This window comes from Lemur catta, chromosome 2 (assembly GCF_020740605.2).
Source record: "Lemur catta isolate mLemCat1 chromosome 2, mLemCat1.pri, whole genome shotgun sequence".
Lineage (NCBI taxonomy): Eukaryota > Metazoa > Chordata > Mammalia > Primates > Lemuridae > Lemur > Lemur catta.
In genome coordinates this window covers 78485179-78501094 of record NC_059129.1, presented here as the reverse complement: position 1 = coordinate 78501094, position 15916 = coordinate 78485179, and the positions used below count along the sequence as shown (strand labels likewise).

Genomic DNA, 15916 nt, shown 5'->3' with positions numbered 1-15916 from the left:
ACAAGGGTTTAAGTCTTTAGAATTGAGCTGCAACAACACTGAGCAGAGATTAAAACAACTGACATTTATAGACCTGTTTTAACAAATGCAGTATTGTTAAGCATATATTTCTTTTTTAATAAAAAAGTAAAGGTTATTCTTTGGGTTTGCTTGGAAAAATTATTAAATTATGTTAATCCTTTATTTCTGTTAAAGAATTCTGTAATACTTCCTTTTGAAAAAAAGTTAAGTATGTTTACATTTTTTGAATTACTATTAAATAAAACGTTTGTTTAAACAGATTTTGAAATGTACAGTAAATTGGGGGAAAATATGTATAATCCTACCAACCAAAGATAGCTACTATTTGCACTTTATTCTTATTCCATTTAATTTCTTTTCTTTCTTTCTTTTTTTTTTTTTTGAGACAGAGTCTCACTCTGTTGCCTGGGCTAGAGTACCGTGGCATCAGCCTAGCTCACAGCAACCTCAAACTCCTGGGCTCAAGCGATCCTTCTGCCTCAGCCTCCTGAGTAGCTGGGACTACAGGCACGTGCCACCATGCCCAGCTAATTTTTTCTATATACATATTTTAGTTGTCCGGCTAATTTCTTTCTATTTTTTAGTAGAGACAGGGTCTCATTCTTGCTCAGGCTGGTCTTGAACTCCTGACCTCGAGCCATCCTCCCATCTCGGCCTCCCAGAATGCTAGCATTATAGGCGTGAGCCACCACCGTGCCTGGCCTTATTTTGTTCTTATTGAAATTGTTCTTTCATTGAGTGCTTTTGAGTGGCAAAACTTTTAAATCTTTGTCTGAAAGTATTTTATCTTCATTCTTGAATGATGATTTTACTTGGATTCTAGGTTGACAGTTATTGTCTTTTGGGACTTGAGCATATATTATCTCTAGTACCTTTTAACATTTTTTTCTTTAAGTTGAATGCTTTCCTGTTTTGTATCAAAATTATCTGTGGGTAGGATTTTTTAATTAGCTTTTTATATTGAAATAATTTCTAGCTTACAGAGTTGCAAATTTAAACATAGTACAAAGAACAATCCTATACACATAACCTGGAAATACCTGTTGTTAACATTTTACCGAATTTATATGTGCACATGTTCTCTCATGTGATCTCTCTGTGTCATATACACGTACATAGGTAATTTTTTTCTTCTGAGGGCAAGTTGTATACATCATGCCCTTTACCCCTAAATATATCAGTGTGTATTTTTTAAGAATAAGGATGTGCCCTTATATAACCATAGTACAATTATGGTAGTACTATGATTTATATTTCTACAGTAATTACCTCTAATCTGCTGTCCACAGTATAATTTTTTCAGTTGACTTGATGTCTTTTATATTAGCATTTTGCCTCCTCCAGTATGGGATCCAGTCCAGAGTCAGGTATTGTGCTGAATTGTCCAGGTCTCTGACCTTCTTTTATCTGGAACATATCCACATAGATTTTGTTGTCTTTTTATGACATTCACATTTTTTGAAGAATATTGTCCCCTATACCTCTTCACTTAATAGAATATCTGAATTTTATATTTCTCTGATGTTTCATTGTGACTGAGGTTTTTCCATTCTTGGTGCAAATATTGAATAGGTGATGTTATTTCCTCCTGAAGATGTTACTTTTTGGCCAGGTACAATGAATCACTCCTGTAATGCTAGCACTCTGGGACGCTGAGGTGGGAGGATTTCTTGAGGTCAGGAGTTCTGAAAAAGCAGGAGACCCTGTCTTTACAAAAAATAGAAAAATTAGCGGCACATGGTGTTGTGCGCCTATAGTCCCAGCTACTTGGAGTCTGAGGCAGGAGGATCCCTTGAGCCCAGGAGTTTGAGGTTCCAGTGAGCTATGATTAGGCCATTGCATTCCATCCGGGGTGACGGAGCAAGACTGTCTCAAAAAAAAAAAAAAAAAAAAAGATATCACCTCTAGAGGCACATAACGTTCACCTGACCTTTATCGGTAATGTTTATTTTGATCACCTGGCCAAAGTATTGGTGTATTTGTCTACTGTATATAATGTTCTCCTCCTTACAATGAAACCAATAGTCAGTGAAGAGCTGCTTTAAGAATACGTAAATTACCTTATTTGTCATCAAAACTTAGCATTCTTTGATTATTCTTTCCTCATCCAACCTTTGTTGTGATAATTTTTTTGATTCCATATCTCTCTTTATATCTTCAATTCTGAACATTCTTAGCTTTTTTTATTTTTGTTTTTCAATTTGCTTTTCTCTGATTTTGTCATTATATTTTAGATTACTATTACATTATAAACACATTTCATAAAGAATATGGATGGCCAATGAACATGAAAATTAACTTTAGTAGTAATCAAAGAAATACAAGTTAAAATAATTACAGTCTTTTTTGGGCCAATCTGATAGATTAAAGAATTACAGTATCCACTTATTACAAGAATGTAGTGAAAAAGGCTACTCTACTTTCAAAGAGAATATAAATTGTTACAACCTTTCCTGAGGGCATTTTGGTTATGCTTTTCAAAAGGTTTAAAATTGTATAAATGTCTATCAACCCAGAAACTTCTTTCTACTTGCAAACTTCAGTTATTAGTGCTTTTTTTTGATGTATAATATGTTTTAATGTCTCTTTGGATTCCCTCCCTTTTTTCAGTCCCTGCCCACTAATCCCCAGTTGATCTACTTTTTGTCCCTATAAAATTGGTTTGCATTTTCAAGAATTTTATATAAGTGGATTCATACAGTATATATTCTTTTATTCCTGGCTTCTTTCATTCAGCAAAATTATTTTGTGATTCAAACATGTTACATGTATGAATTGTTCATTCTTTTTTCTTACTGAGTAGTAAATACCCTTACTGTATAGATCTATACCACATTTTGTTTATCCATTAGTTTATTTTTCTAGTTTTAGACATTCTAATAGATAAGTAGTATTGTTTAATTGTGGCTTTAATTTGTATTTCCTTTATAGCTAATGATATTGAAGTATTGTTCAGTGTGCCCATTTGTCTCTGTATATCTTCTTTGGTGAATTATGTGTTCAAATTGTTTCCTCCATTTTTTACTGAGCTGTTTGATATCTTATTACTGAATTTTTGAGGATACATATGTATGTATATTTAGCTAGAAAACTATATTAAAGTCTTAAATTATAGACACCAAAATGTTGACAGTGATTGTCACTGGGTAATAGAATTGTAACTGCTTTTTATTTTATATTTTTCTTTGTGATTTCCTAATATTTTATACATTTATTTCATTTGTAGTAAATATTTATATATATGAAAACCTTTTGTTCATCCAGAAGTTAGAAATGGTATTTTAACAACTTAAGTTATTTTAAAAGAAAATATTTTAACTTAAGTTCTTTCATAAACTTGATGGAACATGTTTGAAGACCATGAAAATGACTATTGTTTTTATCTAGAGTTGTTTTACTTAGGTATTCTGTGACTCTTGAATAGCACTGAATAATTTTAGATGTCTTGGTGTCCAATTATTTGCTTAAACAACGAGTTTTGAAAGGCTGTGTTTGGCTGTCTTTTACCTTCAACTTAAGTGTCTATCCATGTGTGCTTCAGACAAATGCTTAAGAATTCACTTATAAATTATTGTGAAAAATAAAGTAATAATATATGGGTAGGTATCTTATTAAATTATTGGTAAATCTATTTTCCAGTTCATTTTATGTTCATGAATGCTAGGTTCAGCCTGATTTATATGTTTTATACAGGACCAGTAAAAAACATCATTTTGACACTGCTATATGCTAGTTTTTTTTTTTTTTTTCCTTGAGACAGAGTCTCACTCTGTTGCCCAGGCTAGAGTGCCGTGGCGTCAGCCTAGCTCACAACAACCTCAAACTCCTGGGTTCAAGCGATCCTTCTGCTTCAGCCTTCCCAGTAGCTGGGACTACAGGCATGTGCCACCATGCCCAGCTAATTTTTTTTCTATATATATTTTTAGCTGTCCAGATCATTTCTTTCTGTTTTTAGTAGAGACGGGGTCTCACTCTTGCTCAGGCTGGTCTCGAACTCCTGACCTCGAGCGATCCTCCCGCCTCGGCCTCTCAGAGTGCTAGCATTACAGGCGTGAGCCACCGCGCCCGGCCTATGTGCTAGTTTTTACTGTTGGATTCTTATTTTTTTTAAAAAAGTATTATTTTTTATGTGTTTATGCATATAGGAACTATCAAAAAACCTTGAGCTGAGTACTAACAGTTTCCAACGACAGTTGCTTGCTGAAAGGAAAAGGGCATATGAGGCTCATGATGAAAATAAAGTTCTTCAAAAGGAGCTACAACAACTGTATCACAAATTAAAAGTAAGCACTTTATTTTAAATTGCATTTTTTTTGTAATACATATTAGATGAAAACCAAATATTTTAGAACACTTACTACTCATATTTGTAAGTTGGTATAATAAAATTTACAAAATTCTTATATTGGCACTTAGAAAATGTTTGTTGGTATAATCAGTATAACAAAGTGAAACATTGAATACACTAATAGGAATGATGTAACTGACGTAAATTGTAAAATCCTGGAAGAAAATTATGGGAACTAAAATTGTTCTGTGCTGCATGGTTGAATAACCCAGTGTTCTTCCCCAGCTCACCCCATGATTCGTCATTTTTAAAGTTATCTCAAATGATGTCTTTTATTTTCATAGTGTTTAGATGAAGGATTCAAATTATTTAATTTTGTTAAATTAAATGTTCTTAATTCTGTCTAGAAGTCATTGATGGGTGGAAATTTTGTGCAAAATTGTACCAAATTATGCATTATCATTACAGAGTTTTCTTTTGTTAATCAAATTCTCCGAAAAAGCCATAGCCCCAAAATGGTCAAGAACACCTGTGTTTAAAAAGAGTGGTCTAATTTGTAACTCAATCTGTAATTCAGAACCCATATTTGAGAGATGCTAACTAAATTCTTTGTCTCTGTGGCTAAGCCTGGATGACAGTTAAGACAATACTAGCTCTATCAGGTAAGAATGGTTAGAAAATGAAATTTGCCTTAATAGCTTTTTTACTGCCAGAATATACTGGAATTTTTAGGGAAAATAATTGGTCTACCCTAACCTTAACGTACTAGAGACATTCCATTCTATAGTTTGGTAGTTACAAAAGGAAGCTGAGCCAGATATATTTCAATATAGTAAAAACAAAACAAAACAAAACAAAAAAACAGTTGACAAGGTAAGGGTTTTTGTTTTGTTTTAAACTGAGACTCTACTTCCTTAATTGTATGGAATTTGTTTTCAGGAAAAGGAGAGAGAACTGGATATAAAAAACATATATTCTAATCGTCTACCAAAGTGTTCTCCAAAGAAGGAAAAAGAACTTATATCAAGAAAAAATGGTATAGTAGCTATTGTTGTTGAAAAACTGGTATTATATCTCTTAGTTAATAATATGATAAATTCTGAAATGGAAGAAAAAGGAAAGAACCTCATTGAAATACATTTAAATTAAATGTATTTTTTACAACTTAAATTTTTTATAGTGAATTTTCAGAAATCCTTTTAACTTTCTCAGTTTTTTTCCCCTGAAGAGAGGGGGAAAATTATGCTTTACATATTTTTTGAAATTTTCTTATTGTAATTTAAAAACTTTCATGAAAATATATAAACATACCCCAAAGTTGAGAGAATAGTATAATAAACCTTCATTTATGAATCATCTAGCTTTAGCAATTATACTTTTTACCAATTTTATTTCATCTATTTTTTTCGAGAGTATTTTAAGGCAGATCTCAGATATTATTTCACTCATAAATACTTGGTATTGTTATGCATAGCTTTACTTTTGTTTTTTTAACAAAGCAAACTTTTGTTTACTTCTGTGAACTGCAAAAATTTTCAAACTTATAATTATAAAAACTTTATAGCATTTATAGTCAGAATTGTCCCCAAATCAATAATTGCCAATAAATACTAGAAATGAAAATAGTAATAGTGAGTATTCACTGAGCTGAGCAAAACATGCATTATCTCATTTAGGTGGTGAATATACCAGTTGAATTCCATATATCTTAGCATTGTTCAATGTGATCAGAAAAATTCTTTTATAATTTTCATGGTAGCTGCATGCCAGAGTGATTTTACAGACCTGTGTACAAAAGGAGTACAAACCATTGAAGACTTAGAAGTGGAAGGATTTCCTATAGCACCACAAACAATTATGTATTATGAAAACAAGTGGGAAGAACCAGAACGTCTTACTTTGGTGAGTTTAGCAATATGATTATGTGTCAAACACTAGGTTTGAAGTTATTCCTAAAAACACAATATCAAACATTAAAGTTTGAGTAATGAAGCTAGTGCTATATCTGTATGAATATGCAACTAACCTTTTAAAGAGAAAGAGATAACATCTATGTATTTCCTAAAATTCCTTTGAATTGACTCTTTTAGTTCACATTGCATCTTTCAGGGGCTTCAGAAAGATTTATTGTACTTTCTGCGTTGGAGGTAGAAGAGAAGAATTTCTTTCTCAATTTCTTACCTTTTATCTACCCAGATAGTCTTGGAAAACCCTCAATGCTTTTATGTTTAAAAGCAAATTGTAGTAATTTTCAAATGATTTGTTAGAATTTGATTAATGTTTTTTAGCCTCCTATGTAGGAGAATTTTACAGAACGCTGAACAAGGTAATTGCAGTAGATTTTGACTTTATACCATTTAAATTACAGTGGAATTCAGGGGTTATGTGTTGGACCTTCATTTAAAAGGACTTTCACACTGGATCACCGGAAAGTCTGTTTCTCTAAGAGGGTTTTATCATTAGTGCTTACAATTTAAACTACAAAGAAAACAGTATATCAGCGGTCCAGCATATTTCATATAATACTATGTTTTTGTACCTTGTAAGTTTCCCAGTGACCCTGAAGTCTCTTCTTGTGGTATAAAACAGAAAGGATGGACTGATTTGGTTCCTCTATGTACTCTAGTTTTTTTTTTATTTGTGTGTTTATTTATTTTTGTTTTATAATTTAGACAAGTTGTATCTGCTAAGTGTATTTCTTTTTGTATGTGCAATATTACTGAGACTAGAATGTTTATTTATTTGAAGTGATAAAGTATAGAATAACGAAGTAATTCTTAACTTTAAACGGGTAAAAATAATTGGTCTTTATACTTTAAGATTCAGCAGGAGAAGTAGCAACCTGGTATAGTGAAAAGAGTTGGAGTTAGATCTGCTTTTTAGTTAAATTCTAACATTTAGTTGTATGACTTCTTGGAGCTCAATTTTCTCATCTGTAAAATGGGGGTGGGTTACTTTTCAGGATTTTGATAATGACTAATCATGAAGTTTATAAAGCTCTTGAGACTGAGCTCACCACACTGTAAAGGGCCTCAGCAAATGATAGCTTAGTTAGAGTACAGGCTAAGTTGCTATTGGAAAGAGACTTAATATAGTGGCTTAAGTAAGAAACAAGTTTCTTTCTCTTGTAATAGACTGAAGTTAGTGGGTAATCCCAGATTGTTAGACAGCTTTATTCCATGGTAATCATCCCCTATCTTACTGAGCTTCCATTTTAGAGTATAGGCCTTTTCTGTGTGGTTGGAACTGGCTCACCACTGCTGTGAGAAGGGGAAATGAGGAAGTAGAGGGCAAGCAGTTTTCATTTTTGTAAATGTGATCAGCATATGCACACATACTTCCACTTACCTTCCATTGGCCCTCTCTAGCTGCAAGGGATGCTAGCAAATGTAGTCTCCAGCTGAGCAGCCCTATGTCCTGCTAAAACTCAGGAGATTGTTACTAAAAGGAAGGTGAAATGCATGCTAAGGTACAATTCTCTCTATTAGACAAGTCTTTACTAATAATAGATATTTCACTTTTATTAAGAAAAATTACACACACATTTGAAAGGGGCCGTAAGAAACAAGGAATTTTAAGTTTATAGCACTGATTTGATTTGAATATTATAAAATTTATGAACTGGAGGCTTTGGGCATAGTATTAAATATAAACTGGAAAGATTCAATGCAGTTGTCACTGCCTGTTATAAGTACAACATCATCTCAGTTGGCCACCATAGCTGCTTAATAGCCATTTCTGGTTAACTGAATTAATCAGATTTTGTTGTGAAAATGTACAAACCAAAGATACTTATGAAACTTGCCTCTTCAGAATTTTCTGTCAGGGATTGGCTTTACTTTGTATTAGTTCTAATGTGTCTTATAAGCGCTTCTTTAAAATTTTAACTAAAGTAAGAAATAATCCTATGTGTTTTTGAAGCATCTTTCAAAGGGTAGTAACTTTATGATTTCATGATTTCTTAATTAAAATATGCTTTAATTTTTAACTGAGTTGGTAATCATGCTTATTGAAAGATAAATCTATGATGTTTAAATAGTTTTCCCCCCTTTTCTATATGTGAACTTGCATTTCTAAAAAAATGTATAATAGGACCTGGAACCCCAAGAGCAAGATAACCATGGAGAAGCAGGGATGCTAAATCCAATTGTGGAAAGAGAAGAAAAATCCATTAAAGATCAAGGACTCCATATTGTAAAACAGGAGATTGAGAAGCTGGAGGATGGTAAGGAAAAGACTTTAAGCAAGTGATGAGTCAGTGTCCCTTGGGAAAGAAAGGGTTAGCCTCCCCTAGTATCTTCTAGCTGAACTGTTAATTAGTTGTATAGAAAAAGACAAGGTTGATGCAGTGGTAGTGGATGGTGTACCAGGAGTCACAAACATTTGAATAAAGTTACTAGGGAAAGAACAAAATTGAAGACTGTAAGTCAGTCACTATTTGGGGTTAAGGAATAAGGACAAGTTACCTTTAGAAAATTCAGATGAAGGAAAAAAAATTCTTTGTATATTAACTAAAGCTTAATGAAGATGTAATTGAAAGACAGCCCTTTTTAATTGACTTGGCCTTGACAATCTCTAGTCCACAGACTAGCTTATGCATAAAAATCAATGAATTATGAGGTTCTGAATATATTCGTATAATTTTTCTTTGGTTTTAATGTGTAATGTAAATCTTTAACGTGTTCAACCATTAATGTGGAAGTTTAGTGAACGAACTCACAGAGTTTTAGATATGGAAATGAAGTTCAGGAATAAATTAATTTCTGTCTGGATAAAATGTCTTAAAGGTGTGGGCAAGAGGGATCCCAGATTAATCTTTTGAATGTATTCTAGTAGTTATATAATAGCTGCTTACAGAGAAATCCTTTTTTTTTTCCTTGAGCTGAAAGTAATGGAACATAAAATCATGGCCCATTGTTGCTTAAATTAGAGAGAAAGAGAAAGTGTGTGTAGGTATGTTGATACATACATGTATGTATGTGTTTTTGTAGATATATATTTATATACACAGTATATATAAGCAGTATAATGGTTTTAATATAAGCTATATTTGCATCACTGTTGACTAATGCACAGAGCAAGATGCTTTCATATGTTAATCTGCAGAATAGAAAATTAGGTATTATGGTCAGTTCTGTCTAGGTAACAGGAATAGGAATAAGGTAGCAGAAGACTATCAGTTCTCTTTGTCCTTTTGACTGAATTTTTTCCTGGATTCTGTATGGAATTACCTCTGACATTAGTGAAAATGTATGCCATTTAATAAAGTTAACCATACTTGTAGTGTTTTTACATATTTTAATATTAATTTTTTCATTTGGAAGTAATTTCAAAATTATAGAAAAGTGGCAAGAATAACCAAAGAACTATTAAATATTTAAGAATGAGTTATATATCTCATGCTTGTACCCTTAAATACTTCCATGTGTATGTCTCAAAAACTAGGGCATTCTCTTATCCAATATAGTTTCAACTTCAGGAAGTGTATTTGATACAACACATTTACCTAATCTACCATCCATATTACAATTTTGTCAGTTGACACAATGTTGTTCTTGATAGCATTTTCTTACTTTCAGAACATGATCGTGAGTTACATTTAGTTTCCATAACTCTTTAGTCTCCTTTAATCTGGAGGAGATTTTTATATATATAAGCAAAAACATATATATATATATGGTCAGATTAACATTTTTGTTGAATACAGACCTATTTTTTAAAATAGACTGTTCCTCATTTTGGGTTTGTCTGAAGTTTTCTCTTAATTAGATTCAGGTTAATGTATAACCTGTAGGATATGACATCCAAATTTTTAATTCATTTTTAAGATTAAAAATTTTTCCTTCATCTATTCATCAATCCATTCGTTCATCCATCCCACCACCCATCATTCAGGATACATCACTATATTAGTTTAAAAAAAATAAGTAGAGAACCTTCTTCCCCACCTCTATCTTGAAGAACAATGTTTTTTTCTATAAATGTGAATTTTAAATGTAATATATGTTAAATATATTATATACATATATATACACACAGTATCAAGTGTAGAAATGAAATTCATGATGTCCTTTCTCACTGTACTTATAATATCCAAATTAGATAAAGATGATTGTTCCTTAAAGGTAGTAGTTGAGTTTTCCTATTTAAAAAATATTGACTGTTATAAAATCCCATTTTAAAAATTTGATTTCATACAGAATGGGAAAGAGAAGAACTTGATAAAAAGCAAAAAGAAAAGACATCTTTACTGGAGAGAGAAGAAAATCCAGAGTTGGAAACTGGAAGGTATCAAATGGAAATGTATCAAATTCAAAATATTGATGATAAATTGCAAGAAGAGGAAGAAGAAAGACTGAAGAGGGAAATGCTACTTGCTAAACTAAATGAAATCAGCAGAGAAGTCCAAGATTCTCAGAGTCTAAAATGTCCTTCTTTGCCATTGCTACCTCATTTGGAATCAAAATTGCATTCCCCAGAGAAAAGCCCCAAAACATACATGTTCTCTGAGTCTTCTGAAAGATTATTTAATGGGTATCATTTGCAAGATACTCGTTTTTTAACTCCAAAAGGAGAGGGTCAGCATCCAGGAAATATTAGAAGTCCAACTTCTCCAAATGAGTTTGTATTTGGTAGCTATGTGCCTTCATTTGCAAAAACATCAGAAAAGTCAACTCTATTCAGCCATAAAAGTGGTGATTTGGATTTCCAAAAAAACAATACAGAAAAACTTAGTAAAGACAGTGTAGATTTATTTACAAGAAAAGAGAAAAAAGCTAATCTGATGGAACAGCTATTTGGTGCCAGTGGCAGCAGCACCATTTCTTCCAAAAGCAGTGACCCAAATTCTCTGGCTGCCAGCAAAGGAGACTTTGACCCTCTAAATTTTCTCCCTGGGGATAAAAGCAGCAGGGATAGAGACCATGATGAAGATGAAGACTTTTTCCTCAGTGAAGGAAGAAGTTTTAATTCAAATAGACACCGATTAAAACATGCAAATAATAAACCAGCAGTAAAAGCAGTTGATTCTGTAGAAGATGAAATTGAAGAAGTAGCACTGAGATGACTTACTAGAAAAATTGACATCCCCAATTGTAAATATTAAGATATTTTAATATAGTATTTATTATAAACATTGACTTTTTAATGTTAAAAAAGTCCTTGTTAAGGAATGATTTTTAATAGCTAAATACAATGTAATCAAAAAGAAGTAGATCACATACACACCACATAGCTAGTTTGCCAAGAATGAAGGAGACTTTTTTTGAATGAAATCAAAAATAGAGATTTATCTTACTTTCTTTTGGCTTTTTACTTACAAATAGCTTTTACCTCTTCAACTGGCTCTATGGGAAGTTTTACTTCATTGGAGGTTGTATTCATTTCCTACTTTTCTCTCTATTTATGTATTTATTTTTGATCATACTTTCACTGAGCTAAATACAGCCTTCCCACTGATTGCCAAATGGAAATTCAAGGTGATAGGCTCTGTGTTGAGCAGTGCAGCTCCCAGGTGGTGGAGAACCACTGCTACTCAGGAGCCCTGCCTTTTAGGGGTAGGGGCAAGGCTGAGCTACTCTTGAGTGGTAGTAGTCACAACATTGGGATTTCCTATTCCTCCGGAAGTCCCCACAGTTAAACACGACTCATTTTCTAATTACAAGTTTCCTGAAATCACTTACCTACAACTCTGTGAGAATATTAGATTGAATTCAGAAAACATTTCTCTGTTTACATGGACAGTTCCTCTGTGGGTCCTTCTGTGAGTGGTGCCTCACAGAGGCTTGGGTACAATGTAATTTCTCTCCTTGTTCTCCTGTACTCTTTGTGTCTCAGTGACTCGGTGTAAGATTTCATACCAAATATAAGGAATAGAAGAAACCTTATCCCAATATAGAAAGATTTTCAACTCAATTATGTTTCTAGAGTAATGTAATATGGAAATTATAATATGTACTTCTAAGATTTGAACTTGCCTTGAAACAAAGGAGACAGCAATAATGTAATACTATTGGACTTATAGGATTAGTTTTAAAGTAACTTTGGATAAAAGTTTTTTAGGGATGGGGCTTCTGCCTTGTTGAATAGAGTGGACAGTTTTCTGTTGAAATGCGTTGGTCTCCTTTTGGCTATTTGTAGTTCACCTCAACTGCAGAGAAGTTGATGACCTTGGATTATGCAGGGTATGATTGGTCTTTAAGAAGCAGTAACACATCACCAACCAAGGCAAAACACTATTAAAATGTAGAGACGCAGAAACTGTGTTGGGAAGAATAAAAAATTTAGGTTGGCACTTATTCTAAAGTGAACTGTTTTTTTTTTTCAAGAATTTACTGTGTATTTGCTCGTAGTATGATTTCTGATGCCAAGCATACATACTGATGAGGGGGCAGAGTTACTGTCTTACCCTGAGTTCTTATAAATTCTTATACTTAGAAAATACGTAGTAGAAACAAGACCTGCAGGGTTAATTTTTATTTCATTATTCACCTTTTTTTTATCTTCCAGTATTTTTAGTTGAAGTAGATGAATTTCATGACTGTCAGACAAGACTGACTTACTTGGTTAGGTCTCTAATTAAAAGATGTACCACTTACCATCTTCATCTTCTGTATTGTGTCCTTGTCATTTACTGGGAACAGAATCTCCCACAAGTACTAAACTATATTAAAAAGTTTTCTTAATAAAAAGATTTTTATGCTTGATATAAGCAAGCATTTACTATGTTGTAAATCATTCTAATATATGTAAAACACAATAGTTATAATGCATTTTTTGATGAAATATTATGTTAATTTTGTTCATAACTGCTAATTTTTCTGCCAAAAGTATTCTAATTTTTAGATTGTTTTAAAGTCTTTTTAAAAGTAAGTTTTTGGTAAGGTTTTTGATTCAGGTCATTTTAATTAGTCTCTTGCTTTTTTCCTGTCTGATGGTCTCTTCAGCCAGATGCAACAAGACAGAATTATTAAAATTAAACCTAAAATTAAGTTATAGACTTAAAAGCATTATGGTGTTAAGCATTAAAATTGGAGGTTAAAATGTACAAAACAGGTTTTTCCTTAGGAACAAACCTTAGAGAGTGAATCTTTTTTTTCCTAAATGTCGAGTTAAATTTATTTGTATTCAGAACTCTTATTAATAAAAATTAAAAACACACCATGACTCTTTTATTTGAATGATACTTTAGGTTGCTTAGAAAATACGTAGTGGAAACAAGACCTGCAGGGTTAATTTTTATTTCATTATTCACCTTTTTTTATCTGTCCAGTATTTTTAGTTGAAGTAGATGAATTTGCCCTAAATCAGGCTAGACAGTATGCTAGTCTTATCAGATAATTGTAGTTTTAATTAATCCATTCACCCTTAATAGCTATCATAATGGCACATATTGCTCATAATATTAAAATAGGTGAGGGTAAAGAGGATTAAATTGAATTATAAAATAAACATAAACTTATTTTATGGCTGACTCACTGTTTTTCTGATCATCCTTTTCATCTCATTTTAGAGACACTAAGCTTCTGGTATTCCTGGCTGGTGTGTAGTTGAATAGAGCATGCAAATCAATCTGATGAAAAGGGGAAGGGAAATTTATATCCTAGTGACAATAAGGAATTTTTAGGACTAAAAAAGTTACCAGAAATTGTCAAGAAAGAATCTGCCTTTAAAAGCTTTTTCCCTTCTACACAATACCTGTCCCTCCCATGTTAAAGTCTCTTTTTCATATCACTTCAGATTTTTCTCCTTTTATGAAAGCATTTTTAAAATTAAAAATTTGAGTGCTTCCTGGGTGCCCTGAACTATGTTAAGTGGCAGGAGAGCATGGAAAGTAAGGCAGATGGGCTCCTGCCCTCACAGAATGCGTGAAGAGCGTGGTGAGCTAGTGCTGCCCTCCCATTGCTCCCTGTGTGTTCTTGGTCTATAGCTTCTTTGGCTGTTGTTGGTCTTTTACAATACTTATGGTGGTTATGAGTAAATGAAATACTTAGGTTAATGCTTGGCAGGGTGCATGGCACATTAAGCACTCAGTAAACATTAGCTGCTGTTATGGCTAATTATGAGTTTCTTTTAAGGAATAATTGAAACAATATAGGTATGTATAAATAATACATTGATGCTATACTTTGCACAAGACATAAGCAGAAAAAGCTTCTAAACCTTCAAATTACCATAAAACTCTTGTACTAAATATATTATGCCTCTTAGATCTGCACTTAGAACTTTCCTAACTTTATTCTGTATTAAATGTGCAGTAAGATGATGAGCTTGTTTCCTAGTCCATAGAAGAGTAGAAAAACTAAACCTTGGAAGGATTTTCTGAAGACAGGTTCAGTGACATAAGGAGAGGTGAGAGTTAACAGCCTCACAGCAAAGAGAAAATGAAACCCGGAAAACAGGACTTTTCTTGTCAAGAAAGAATCTGTCTTTAAAAGCTTTTAGTAATGTAAAAAATATGTAATATGTGATGAAAATACTATTTAATAAAAGGAGAGCAATTTCAAGTGATATAACAGGGGACTTTAACATGCAACCAGTTGGTTACATAATATGATAATTTATACCCCAGCTATTCCACAATGTCTGTGTGTATCTTGGATGGGTTACAAAACCTCTCTGCATTTCCTTTCCCTCCTCTATAAGGTGAAGCTAATTGGAGTACCTGCCTCACGGTGGTTGCATGCATTAAATGAGTTAATACACGAAAACGCTTAGAACTAGAAGCACTCAAATATTGCCTGCTATTGTTGTTGTTTTGGAAGACAATTGAGAAAAGAGGAGACCACTTGTATTTGTTGAATGCCAGGCATAGCAGCTGGTGTTTTTATGTGCTTTAGCTCATTTATTCTTCACAAAGCTTTTTCCAAGTAGATATTTTATTATTCCCATTTTACAGTTGAGTCTAATAGATTATAATCTCTAAGTGACAGATTACACATTAGGCTACACAGTAGATTGTATTCAGTAGTCTCAATATAGAAATTCTAAAGAAATAGACTATTTTAGAAAGTTTTGTATTAGTACTTTATAAGTACTAATTCAAATCAAAGTAGCTTAAAATAAGGACATTACTTTTGTCTCAAATCTGGAAAACTCAAGAAAGTGTGGTTGGCTCTGGAGATTCAAATAATGGTGCTTATTATATATACCTCTTAGCCTTGCCAGGTCTCATTTTTTCAGATAAACTTTGCATTTGGTAATAATATCGCAATTGGCAGCCTCAGACCCACACCATCTCTTCAGTTGGCATCACACCTCAAAAAATCTTTCCTATAGCTTTGGTAGAAGCCTGATTGGACCAATTTATGCTATGTGCCCACCTTCAGGGCTGGTGTTCTTGTGCAGGAGAAGGATGGGCTCCCTACTCTTACCCTCTTCATGGAATTAACAGGATTTCTGTGGAACAGGGAAGACAGGGTACCCCTGATGAAGGAATTTTGGATGTACAAAAAACTGTACTATTAATATATTTTTCAATTAAAAATTTTAAACTAATAGCACTTCTGGAATAAACATTAGAAGGCTTTTAATGGAATAAACATTAGTTACTTATTCAGCACTCATTATTCCCAGGAACAAGGCATTTCTGTAATAAGATGTGATTGC

General features: G+C 32.8%; 1 protein-coding gene across 3 annotated transcripts in view; it reads left to right on the top strand.

Moving 5' to 3' along the window:
- LCA5 (lebercilin LCA5) overlaps window positions 1-13464 on the top strand; it is a 42577-nt gene extending 29113 nt beyond the window's left edge. For all 3 annotated transcript variants that reach the window (XM_045543927.1, XM_045543926.1, XM_045543925.1), the window contains 5 exons: window positions 4167-4304; window positions 5249-5345; window positions 6069-6211; window positions 8402-8534; window positions 10510-13464. In XM_045543927.1, the coding sequence (XP_045399883.1) occupies window positions 4167-4304; window positions 5249-5345; window positions 6069-6211; window positions 8402-8534; window positions 10510-11375 (1377 nt within the window). In that variant the 3' untranslated portion in view covers window positions 11376-13464. The remainder of the gene's footprint in view (window positions 1-4166; window positions 4305-5248; window positions 5346-6068; window positions 6212-8401; window positions 8535-10509) is intronic.
- The last annotated feature ends 2452 nt before the right edge of the window (window positions 13465-15916 follow it).